The sequence below is a fragment of the Lissotriton helveticus genome, chromosome 10, assembly GCF_964261635.1.
Source record: "Lissotriton helveticus chromosome 10, aLisHel1.1, whole genome shotgun sequence".
NCBI lineage: Eukaryota > Metazoa > Chordata > Amphibia > Caudata > Salamandridae > Lissotriton > Lissotriton helveticus.
In genome coordinates this window covers 1,168,834,752-1,168,847,941 of record NC_136071.1, presented here as the reverse complement: position 1 = coordinate 1,168,847,941, position 13,190 = coordinate 1,168,834,752, and the positions used below count along the sequence as shown (strand labels likewise).

At 45.4% G+C, this 13,190-nt stretch overlaps 1 protein-coding gene across 1 annotated transcript in view; it reads left to right on the top strand.

The window, feature by feature from the left end:
• KCNH8 (potassium voltage-gated channel subfamily H member 8) overlaps nucleotides 1-13,190 on the top strand; it is a 938,852-nt gene that overhangs the window by 549,136 nt on the left and 376,526 nt on the right. The window contains exon 4 of the mRNA XM_078662854.1: nucleotides 1,983-2,110. Within this exon, the coding sequence (XP_078518980.1) occupies nucleotides 1,983-2,110 (128 nt within the window). The remainder of the gene's footprint in view (nucleotides 1-1,982; nucleotides 2,111-13,190) is intronic.

Below are 13,190 nucleotides of genomic sequence, written 5' to 3'. Positions count from 1 at the left end.
TCACCCCCCAGTCAATATATCTGGGTTAAATCCATTGTTCTTTTGCTCAGCGTGCTACCCCAGTTTAGACCCAGCCATATGAAAATGAGTCTTGACCCTGTGCCTCATGGGAACAATCCAGACCTACCTGCTAAGCCAGGTCCTCCCTGGACTGGAAACAAGCATCCTGGGACCGGTTTCGGGGCATCACCCCTCATCAGCCAGGATAGTTTGACACTAGTGGCAAGGAGAGCAGGGGACCCACGTCTGGGCATACCCGTCCCACTCCGGGTAAAAAATGCATAAAAAGCACAATTGATGGACAGAATGCAGAACAATGTAATACATTCACCCCAGTACAGAGATCTGGGCCTAAATCCATTGTCTCAAGGCACTGGGACAATCGGGGAGATGAAGTGAGCTAATGCCCAGAGTCACAGGGTGAAGAGCTGAGCTGCCACTGGCGATTGAACCATGAGCCCTGTCCTCCAGAATCAGCTGCTCTGGCCGCTGCACCACACCTCTCTCTAGGAGTTACAAGTCTGCTAATGTATGCAGGGTCCTGGCCAGATCAGCAGAAATAGCGGTGGGTCTGTGGAGGAAATTAGTAATAGATTTGAAGGGCCTTTTTCTGTGTTGCCCCCCCAAAAATATATTGCTGTAAATAGAGATGACAGGAAGCATCACCAAGGAGGTTGATATTAATTATTTTAGAATTATTTTTGAATTTCGTCATGAAGAAATATTTTGGACAGTGAGGCGCAAATCGCATCGCATAGGGTGTGAAATTTCTTGAAAAGTAGTGGTGTCAAACACTCTTGGGTGTGATAATATCAGCCAGAAGCGAATGGGCAGGTAGAGTGTTTTAATCGGATGATAAGGGAATCTAGTAAGTTGACTCCCAAGACTGGAATTAGATGGTTGAAAACTTCACAAGCTGCCTCGCTGTCACATGGTACAACATCTAACAATTTAGCTGTGAAAATACAATTTTAACTATTAAAGGTCGTATTAAATGGCCAAAGGCCAGCAACTAAATTGGCTCCTTGGTGGCTAATTAATAGAGAGAGGCATGAGAACATGCTTGTTAAAAATGATGAAATGAAACAGAAGGTCAGGGGCCACCAGGAGAAGAGGAGACGGTGTTATGGGTCATAAGAGAGGTACTTTAGGGGCATAGTGGCCAGAAATGGAAGTTGGTCAGTTTTCAGCAGACGGTGAGGGTAGGTTGAGACAGAATTCTAGCGAGCACCGAATTGTGAAGACGTTTGTGGTGGGGTAGCATTTTTCTTTCTTTTTGTGAGTGTGAAGAGAGATATGTGGTGAGTGCTTGTGTGTCAGTGGAGAAAAAGGTGCAGAAGGTGGCTGTGAAATGAATGGGGTGCTTGTGTGCTAGAATTTATGAGGCAAAACAGGCATGTCTAAAGCGGTGAGATTTTTGATGGACCTTATGGTCAAACATGGTCGCGATCCATGTTCGATATGTATGGAGATTATCTTTCTTAGAATAAATTTACACCTAACACTGTGGAAATATCGGATCACCTTCTTAGCACGTATAGCTTCAACAAAGGCAAAGTTTGTATAGTCGTAAACATGTTTTATTTTGCTTGCTGTGGTGCATTGTTAAGGCAACATCCAATTAACAATAATTTAAAAATGCTCGAGACCTGGGGATCTCACATTAAAACCTGAATAAAATAATCAGCATCTAATTAAATGTAACAATATAGGATATAACAGCAGCTCTGGGACAGTGTACACTTTGATGGATTCCAGGAAACCAATCATTTCTTCTTCTTAAAAAAAGAAACTCTTTGCTGTATGAAGAGAGGAAAATGTTTCTTGCTACAAAACAGTGTGTAAGATGAACCCCAGAACCTGCATGGAACATGTTATTTTTCTTCTGAAACGTGCCTGATTTTGTTTTTATTGTGACCCCCTCAGATGTCGACCCTGTTGTTCCTGCTTCAGTCTGATTGGCTGTCTCTTTTCTTCTACAGAGAAGTTCAAAGGCCGAGGGAAAGCGGGGTCCCACTTTGAGACAGCGCGGAGACGCAGCCGGGCGGTCCTCTACCACATCTCGGGGCACCTCCAAAGACGAGAAAAGAACAAGCTCAAGCTGAACAATGTACGTGCAGCGAGTATAAGGGGGGGGGGGGCGACGTCAGAGAGGGGCGGGGCTAGAGAGGGGGTGGAGTAGGGGCGGGCACGCGGTGGAGCGTGGCTGTGATAATATAGCATTTGCCTCTTCTAAATTAATTATTAACTATGAATAAATTGTTGATTACAGAGTTGTAAGACATTATTATGCACTGCGCTGGGCGGTTCTTTACATTGCAGTGGACAATTTACAACTATCTCACTCGCCCATAATAGTTCACACTATCTCGATATGCTTGCTTTTTTTTTGCCTTTTTTCTGCTTCAATTAAACTTGATAATATGTATCTGTTCCTATATTACAATATTATTCTGTGAGGTCTGAATGTCCCAAACACTTGCAGTCTCTCACTATCTTCATCCATTTTGAAGTGAAGCCCAATGCTCTTAAACGCCCCCAGCGTTGGATTGTCCATATTTACACAGTACAAACACACAGCTTTAGGCACCAGGAAAGGGCTTTCATGTGTGTTTTTAGACAAGCACAAAAACTAAGAACAAAACTCTTGTCTTTGTGCTCCAGCGTTAGGATTAACCCTGGGCAAAGCACTATGCTATGCTCGCATGGTTTGCGAAGTTTCCGCTACTTCGCACTATGCAAATTGCATGTAGCACAGTGCAAACACGCGTAGCGTAGGGTAGCGGTCATTTTTGCTTGCTCGCGGTCCTCAACGTCAAGTTGGCTTCAGCGAGCAAGCAAAATGACATCCCGCCGAGATTCACGATCAGCAACAGCAAGTTGCCGATCGTGAGCTTGAAAAATAAAACTCCCAGCGAGATTCTCAATGTGGGGAGGTCAGGTTTCTTATTGCGAGTGGTCGCATATGCTCGCGACCACTTGCGATGAGAAACTACCAGTCCACGTTGAGAAAGCTGCGGCTCAAGTAAAGATCTACTCGAGCGACAGAAAACTAGAGCTTGCACTGTGCAAGATGCCGTTTTCAATGATTGCACAGTACCCGATGCTTGTTTGCACTGTGCAATCATTGAAAACAGCATCTTGCACAGTGCGAACAGAGTACTACGCAGTTTGCGTAGTGCTACGCATAGCTCGCTTAGTGTGAAGTGCACTTCGCGTAGCTAAGCGTATCGCTACTTCGCAAACTACGCACAGGGTTAGTCAGGATTATAGTGCTCTGCAGGGGGAAGGCACTCGAACCCACACAAAATCTGTCAAGTCCAATGGGTTTCTAGCAATGCAATTAAATACCCAGCATGCTTTGCTGTGAGGGTTATGTATGTTCCCTTCCTGTTAATCTCAGCTTTGTCAGAACGAATGCCAATGGCCACTACAACACCTATGACGTCACAAACCAGTAGCCCTGTGGTACAGTACGCCTGTTTCATTAAAAAACCATAGCGCACATATTTGCACCCACTTCCACAGCTGCGCCTCTGTTTAGGATTCATATCACCCCTCCCACATGTCATCAGAGCCTAGCAAGAGTAAACACCTCCGGGTGAAAGTTCAGGAAAATTCCAGCCAGGAGGGCATATTAATCAAAGTGACCTGAGCAGCCTTACTTAAGCCCTAGTTTTTGTGTAGCCATCCACACAAAGGAATTCCAAGATGGATTCCTGGGTCCAGACAGCCATGTACAACACACACTCCATGTGCACTTTTGCTCAGATATGCAAAGGTGAAGATACAGACTTACCCATGTCTTGCATCGTTCGAGCGAAGGTCTCAAACGAGGGGGAGTAGCAGACCTTAAACAGGAGAGAGCAGTAGGCGTCTCTACCTTGAAGGCAACAGGCAAAAACCCTCTGTCCTTCTCCTAGAATGAATGCTGCCACCACTGTCAGTGCCTCTCTGCCCTGTGAGTGTGCAGTAGTTATTGCCCCTATGATTGGTGCACATTGGGTTCCTCTCTTGACCTCAGAGTTAGGCTCTGGCTTCGCAATCCATTTCAAGGGAGGTCATCAACGAGCATGCGCCATTCTTCTATTCACTTTAGTGAAGAATGAAAATCCTGCTAAGACAAACCAAGGCTTAGTCAGCAATCTAAACAGGGCAGTAGCATAGGTTCTCCAAAGCCAGCACTGGACCTTTCCATCCAAACTTCTCCCCATGTATGCAAGCCATCAAGGCTTCATCTTTTTTCTCAGCACAAAAATAATGGACATCCTCACTATTGGAACATCGAACCGCAGGTGACCCCGTTCAACTGTTGCCGGGTCATGACCCTCATCCGCCAACTCAATCAGCTTCTGATCTTGGAATCTTGTTTGATTCCAGCATCTCACTTGTGATGAAGAATGCTGGCTTCCATCTATGTCATCTATCAAGAGTCAGTTCCATGTTAGGTATATTTCAACAAATCCTTCACATCCATGCTTTTGTGTTCTCCAGACAGTTATACTCTTCCACTGATTACCTCAGTGAATCCCAGAATCTCATGTCAAATGTATAATCTGTGCAGCACAGAGGTGACAAACTCAACTTTGCCCTGGACAAACACATGAACATCTCACCATAGAGTGTTCCAGACTAAACTGGTGATCCATTGAATCAGAAGCCAAGATGGACTACCTAAGCATCGTCAGGCGTCACCAAGATCTCAGTTATCCCAATAAGCTTTTTCGACAGGCCAGACCATATAGCAACCTTTGCTCTACCAGAGACCCAAAGCTGACTACCACTAATCGACAAGTTAAAAGACACGGTGGACAGGGCAGGATCTACTTTGTGGAACCTACCCCGCTGCAAAAGAAATGCCTCCAACCTATTGTCTTTCAAGAATACAATGAAGAAGTGTTTCTTAAAATACCATTCTGTCTATTCTCAAGGATCCTCATTTTAACCCCCTCCCTCATCAATAAACTGCTTTTCTTTCCCTCTCCATTCTCACAAGCTCCTTTTTTATGAAGGTCTAGCTCAACGGATGTACTGAATGTCTGGTGAACCTTCTTCAGTTCTACAATAGAGTAATCCTGGGCATAGTTCGTGTAGTAGCGCTATGCGTAGCTACGCAAAGTGCACTTCGCACTACTGCGTAGTGCACTGTGCAAAATGCTGTTCGCACTGATTGCCAGTGCCGGATGCTTGTCCGCACTGTGCAATCTTTGCAAACCGCATCTTGCACAGTGCATGCGGACGTTTTCTGTAGATTTGTACTCGAGCGGCAGCTTTCTCAACCCGGACTGGTAGTTTCTCATCGCAAGCGGTCGCGAACATACGCGACCACTCGCAATGAGAAACCTGACCTCCCCGCTTTGAGAATCTCGCCGGGAGGCTTATTTTCCAAGCTCACGATCAGCAACTTGATGTTGCTGATCGCGAACGAGGAAAAAGTCTCACCGGGATGATATTTTGCTCACTCGCGGTCGCCAACTTGATGTGAGGGCCACGAGCAAGCAAAACATGCCTGCTACGCAATGCTATGCGTTTTTTCACTGTGCTACATGCAATTCACGTAGCACGTAGTTGCGCAAACTACGCAAGCGTAGCATAGTCCTACGCCCAGGGTTACAATAGAGGCCTGGTTCATCTTTCTAAGTAGAACGCTCTTCTCCTGTAGGCCTAGATCTGCTCAGCTTGCGATAAGTAAACAAATATAAATATATATATACATTTACAGATCAAATGTAATCCTGCAATCCTGGTTTGTGGACATCTGTCGCAGCCTGCAGGAAACAGCCACACCAACGCAGTTTTCTATAACACAGTTTTATTTCAGCAAAAGAAACAGACGTGTTTCGAACTTTCGTTCTTTTTCACAACCTGGTGCACCTTATTTAACCCTACAATAGAAGCCCGGTTCATCTTTCTAAGTAGAACACTCTTTTCCTTTAGGCCTAGATCTGCTCAGCTTGCGATAGGTAAACAAATATAAATATATGTATATATACATATATATATATATATATATATATATATATATATATATATATATATATATATATATATATATATATATATATATATATATATATATATATAATTTGCATTGGTTGTTATGTGTATTCATGCTGAATGCTGGTGAAGAGAACTGCTGACAGGCAGGTGTCACCAGGCCGACATACAAACTATCCTAATCCCTGGGATGTGACTACCGAAGAGCGGAGTGCGCGATTAGAGGCATTAGCGTCTGGCAGCCTTGGATAATGGCTGCCGCTGTTCCGGTCAGTGGTGCGCAGTTAACCAAACAGGATTAGAATAGATGCTGTACATTTACGTACATCAAGGCTCAACAACAAGAAATCCCATTAAAAGCTCCATAGCATTTTTCTGAATAGGATTGAGTTCTTCCAGTTTACCTCTATTTAAAGGCCTCCTAATGTATGTGGTCACATGACCCTTGTTAGGTACACAATGTGCCATCTCAACAGCATTAACAATCTGTTCCTTGTGGACACTCTGGGTGTAGGATTTCCTGGTCACTTCACTTATTCTGACACCAGACACCACAGCACTTAGTGATGCGCCCATGCCCAGCAGCTGCCACGTCTCCTCTCCTAGTCTGCTTGATACAAAGCTTTGCTTCTCTGTCCCGGTGGGTGTATCCTGGCCTAAGCCAGTGAACAAGCCATACTGAGGAGAATCAGCACACACCAGCTATATGCTCAGGACAATGATTCATTCCCACTTTATCGCTATAGTAGATCATCGCCAAGCAAGCTTCATCACATCCAGTTTCCAGAATGCTGTGTCTCACCCACAGAGCTGCAAGCATGGTCTGTCTTGACTGCAGATGATGTAGGATGCTGTAACTCGGTTGTATGACATTACAACGCGGGCTTTTACCCCGCGTGCCGTTACAATGCTTTTTTTACAACGACTTGCGCTGTAAGCGCTGGATACTGGAATAGTTCAATTTTCTATTCCAACTCCAGCCCATGTTACAGTAGGGAAGGTGTTGGAATAGAAAATTAAACTATTCCCTATCCAACAGCGCCCTCCAGCGCAAGTCGTTGTAACGACTTGCGTAGTAAAAGCAGCGTTGTAATAGCAGCGCGGGGTAATGCCCGCGTTGTTATGGCTGTTTATCCTGTAACTCTCCAGCAGGGGGTCCACAATGCCCTGTCTCTACTGCAGAGCTTCAGAATAGTTTATCTCACACGCAGATGATCACGAAAGCTCTATCTCAAATGCAGAACGTATGTACCATCCTCGCTCAGTTGCAAGTGATTTAGAATGTTCTGTCTGACCCTTATAGAATCCAAAACTCTGTCTTAGATGCAGAGGACCTTGGATGAGGTATCTCACCTTTAGAGGATCCCAAACACACGAGGGTGCATCCAGAGGACCACTAATGTTTTAATTCATTGCAATGGTCCACAGTGCTCTTGTTCACCTGCATAGGATCCATAAGGCTATCATACCTGCAGCAGATCCAGGGCACAATCTCACCTGCATAGGATCAACACAATTCTATTCCACCTGCATCCAATCCAGGGCACACTCCCTCAACTACACAGGATCCAGAGCAATGCACAATAATGTGTCTAATCTGCATAGGCTCCCGAACACGACATCTCTTTCAGATGATGGAGAAGACCCTGCCCCATAGGCAGGGTACCCAGAGAGGTGCAGTTCCCCATGCAGAAGATTCTGAATGTTCCATCACATTTTAGTAGGACCCAGAAAATTATATTTCACTTGCAGAGATTCTGGAAGACTTTTCCTTGCTTATGTTAGATCCGTAAAATGCTATCCCACTTGCAGAGAATACAGAATGCTCTATCTCACCTTAAAAGAAAGCCAATACTCTACCACACCATTGGAAGATTCACAGAATGAACTGTCTCATGTGCAGGAGTTCCACAGTTCTGTATCTTACAGGCAGAGAATTAAAAATGCTTCATGTCACCTGTAGAGTATCTTGAATGTTTAGTCTGACCAGCTGAGAATCCAGAACACTCTGCAAAGGATCTACACCACACTCATTCCCTTGCATAGGATTCAGACCATTGTATCTTGCCAGTTTAGGACCCCAAACATGGGGCCTTATTTATGAAAAGTGACGCATCGCTACGTGAAAACAGCGATGCGTCACTTTTCACTGCGCCCTCCCTGCGACATGATTGATGCATCATATTTATAATATGACGCATCATGTCGCAAGGAGTTACAGATACGTCAGTATTTCTGACGTATCTGTAAGCGCAAAAGTCACGCATTGCTGGGGTGTGTCACAAAAGTGACGCAACTCCAGCAATGCGTCCTTTCACATGGGGAAAGCCCCATGTGAAAGGGCTTGCGTCAGTCTCACGCCTGCTGTGAGGCAGGCGCAAGATTTTGACGCAACAGCGTCCTAAAAGTGACGCAGTGAAATCTCATAGATTTCACTGCGTCACTATTACGAGGCTTTTTGCGGGGGAACGCCCCCTCTGCATACATTATACCTGACGCAGGTATAATGTAGCGCAGGGGTTTACAAAGTGACGCATCTGCTTAGATGCGTCACTTTGTAAATAGTGCGCAACTGGAGGCAAGTTTTACGCCGCCGATGCGTCACAAAAAGTGACGCATCGGAAGCGCAAAACTGACGCACAGGCTCATAAATGAGGCCCATACTGCCTCACCTTCACAAGACCCTGAACAGTCTGTCTCGTGTATGGGGGGTGTAGAACAGGCCTCTCCACATGCAGCAAAGGAGTCAGAATACTGTATCACACCTGCACAGACTCCCAAACACTCTTTCTTGCCCCCAGATAAGCCAGAATGATCTGCCTAAAATACAGGGAATCCATAGATTCAATATAAACAGCACTGGATATTCACGTTCACACACAGTGGATCTGGAACTCTTGGCTTCACCTCAAGAGGGTCCAGAACATGTGTTTCACTTGCAGAGAATCCAAAACAATTCCTCTCACTTGTGCAGGACACAGGACACTCAATCGCAGCTCGAGCATCCAGAACACTCTCCTCGCCTGCACAGGATCCGGATCACTATATCTCAATTGTAGATGTTTGAGAGCTCCGTGTAACGTACATACAATCCTCAACACTATGCTTCACCTGCAAATGATCTAGAATGTGCTATCCTGCTTGCAGAGAATCCAAAATGCTCACGCTCACCAGCAGATGGTCCAGAATGGATTTCCCATGTGCAGAGGATGAAGCACATTTATCTCACCTAGGGGTCTGTTTACAAGCCCCTATCGCCACCATAACATCACTTTTCTCGATGTTGTGATGGAGGTAGGGGCTGTGCCTTATTCACAAGGTGGCGTTAAGTCACTTAACGTAGCATAACACTGTGTTGTGAATAAGCCACCTTTTCATGCTACACTTAACGTGAAAGAGGTGGGTAATTGGTGCTGTGGTGGCCGTTCCACCGCAACACCCATTGATTTTGACACAGCCCAATATTTACAGGGGACACCTTCCTGCACATAAACAATCATTCCCTGCAACGAAGGCACCCTTCCAGGCACGGGTGCCTGCGTTGGCACTAGGGAGGTAAATTAGCACCAGCGCAGGGGGAAATGCAGGGCTGCACCATATCCTTGTAAATTCGGTGCAGACCTGCGTTTCAGAACTGCAAAGCTTGGAGTTAAACCAAGGAGGCTAACGCCGCCCTTTGCCATGTTCTTGTAAATAGGCCTCCTAGAGTTTCCAGTACACTGTACCTCATGTGCAGAGAATCCCGAACACTACAATCTATCTCACCTTCATCAGATCCAGAACATTCTGTCTCCCTGCAGAAGATCAAACACAATCTTTCTCAGGATTCAGAGCTCTTTTTCTCAAATACAGAAGTGCTGAACAATTTTTCTCACCTGTATAAACTGTATAACACTGTTTAAATTACGGAGGATCCTTAAAACTCTATACTGCATTCAGAGGACCCCAAATGCTCTAGTTCGCCCGCACGTCCAGAACATTTTATTGTACCTGTTTAGGATCCAGAAGTCTCTCTCACCTTCACAGGACCCTAAACATTCTGTCACCCATGCAGAGTATCCAGGACATGCTGTGTGGTACACAAAGGGCCCAGACTGCTTTATTTAAGATTAAAAGGGTTCAGGGGGCTCTCTCTCCCTTGCATAGACTCTAGGACGTTCTGTGTCCCTCAGAATGATCTATTCCAGCCCGGTAAGGTCGATGAGCAGCCTATTCCCAGACTGTCTCCTACCTGCAGAGGATCTAGAGTGCTCTAGAAAATGATACAGAATGCTCTCTCGCACCTGCATAAGCTCCAGGACATTCTGTGTCCTTTAGAATGGTCTGTCCCAGTAGGCCCAGAACACCCCATCCCCCACTGTATCCTGACTGCAGAGGACCTAGCGTGCTCGATGTTACCTGCAGGATTCAAGCTAGCCGGGCTGATGAGAGGTGTTACCTCGAAACCGGTCCGGTCCTTGGATGCTTGATTCCGTTCTGGGAAGGACATGGCTTTTGTAGTTCGGACTGGACTGTTCCCATGGGGCACAGGGTCAGCGCTGATTTGCATATCGCCATTGTCTAACCCAGGGTGGTGTGGAGTGCAAAAAAACGATGGATTTGGGCCCAGATCTTTGGACTGGGGTGAATGTGTGACATTGATCCACATTCTGTCCATCACCTGTTTTATTTGCAATTACCTGCAGGTGATGAAGCACCTTCTAGCTATAAATTATGCAGAAGGCTCAGTCTCTCTTCCAGAGACATGAATGCACTATCCCGCCCTGAGGCTCGTGGTCAGCAGCTTTACTCTTATGACAAGGCATCCTCAGGGATGGAAGGGAAAGGACGCTCTCAGGGCTGCAAAAACAATTGTAAGCCTGCAATCCCTGAGAGGGCAGCACAGAGCATTGTGGTCTTTATTCGTCTGCATAGAGGTCAAGCTCAGGGGTCACTCTGATTTAAAGCAACAACAGCGGGATCAAAGCGATGATTAAAAATCATAAGATGGTGCAGTGACAGAGGGGCAGATGTATCAACATCGAGATTTGCGAATCTCAAATAGCGATTTTTTTAGAAATCGCTATTTGAGATTTGCAAATTGGTATGTATGTAGAAAATCGCATTTTTTTGCGATTTCTTAAAATTCCTTAATTGCGATTAGCAAATTGCGAATCACAATTAAGGAATAATTTCCCATTTATTTCTATGGGCCAGGAGGCCCATCGGAATGAATGTAAAGTTATTCTCAATTTGCGATTCGCAATTTGAGAATCGCAAATTGAGAATAATTTCAAGGGTGCAAGGGTGTCATAAGGACACCCTGATGCACCCCTGAAATTCACATGTGTGGGCATATGGCGCACATACATGCCCTAAGGGCATGTATGGGCGCCACATGGCACCTTCACAAATGCAAAAAAGTGCTTTTGTGAAAGAAATCGCAAATTACCACCAACTTCAAGTTGGTGGTAATTTACGATTTCTTATTGAGAAATCGCACAACTTGGGTGCTTCATACGTTGCATTTAAGGAATCGCAAAATTTGCGATTCCTTAAATGCAATCGCAAAATAAGGAATCGCAAATTTGCGATTCCTTATTTTGCACTTAAATTTGCTACATACATATCATTTAGCGAAAATGAGTTCGCAAACGCCGGCATTCTGCGAATTTCGGCGTTTGCGAACCTATTTGAGCTTCATACATAAGGCGCACAGTGAGGTAACTGGAGTCAGCTCACCAGTGACTTGGAAACCCTCTTCCAATGTAACAAGTGAGGGATGAAGAGAGGGGTTCGAGGTGTTGTGTCTGAAGACTGATTGGGCTGTTGGAAGGTTTTCCCTCAGGAAATGTCCTCAAACACGAGGGCAGGCCAGCCTAGCTCCATCCAGCAGGGGCCATCCGTGAGGCTGGGCAGTTGTCCCTCCTCAGCAGCTTGCACAGGCCTCCTCCCCCCTCCAGAGTGCAGTACAGTGCTCAGTGCTTATGGGCAGATGGCCGTCCACTCCTTCCAGCAGGGCTTGCTGTAGCAGAAACACGTATATATGAATTTAACAGAGAACAGGGAACAAAGAACCCGCAGAGAAGTGGGAGACGCGGTTGTCCACAGTGGCACAGGCTGGCATCCATCTTGCGTGTGTAACTCTTACAGACATGTTTGCTGAGGACTTGCTATGGATAAGGGCGCAGGTCAGGTGGAAGGGCATCAGGGTACAGTTGTGAATTGGATTATAGCGCTTTATAATTCTAGCATGGCCCGGAAGCGCTCTTCTAGGAAGCGCTGCCTCTGGTTCTGAGATCTTATAGGACCTATTGTCCTTTCACGCCTCTCGCCAGTTCTGATTCACAGCTTCAAGGCCTCTTTAGTTAGTGTTGGGCTATGTATCTTTTATATTTTCTAAAATGATTGACAGCCAGGGTCCATGTCTTTCAAGCACGCTTATGCTGATTATAGTTCACCCAACATTACATACAGGGAGAAAGGGAATATGAGCTTGTAGTCATTATTAACTTTGGATCTACTATTCTGAAGGGTACATCTCCATTAGTTCATTTCCGGTAAATCAGAAATTCAGAAAATGCTGCATGCCTGGAGAGGATGTGGTATAACAGCTAGATCTGCCGACTTTGTAAATGGGGAACGAAGGGCCAGATGTACGAAGGCAAATACCGGTCGGTAACGGCCGATTTCGGCCGTTACTGACCAGTATTCGGTTTTTGAGATGTAGGGGGCCCAAATTTTAACGATTCTGTAAATTTACCGAATCGGTAAATTTACCGATTCCGTAAAATACCGAATGGGTAAATTTACCGAATCGGTAATTCTAGATGTAGGTGGCACTTAAAATAGTGCCACAGGCCCTTAAGAATTCGTTAATTACCATGCAATACTATTTCATGGTAAATAACGAATTCCCACCTGTGCCCTTAGGGCATGTATGTGTGCCACATGGCACACCAGCCAGAATCAGGGGTGCAATAGGGTGTCAAAGTGACACCCTGTCCCCCTTGTCAATTTGGTAATTTTACCAAATCGGTATTTCAAGGCCCATAGGAATCAATGGCAATTACCGAATCGGTAAATATCGATTCGGTACCGAATCCTACCGATTCTGTATTTTTTACCGATTTTTTACCTACATTGGATTTACCGATTCATAAATACCGAATCGGTAAAATTCGGTATTTATGAATCGGTAAATCCAATTTACC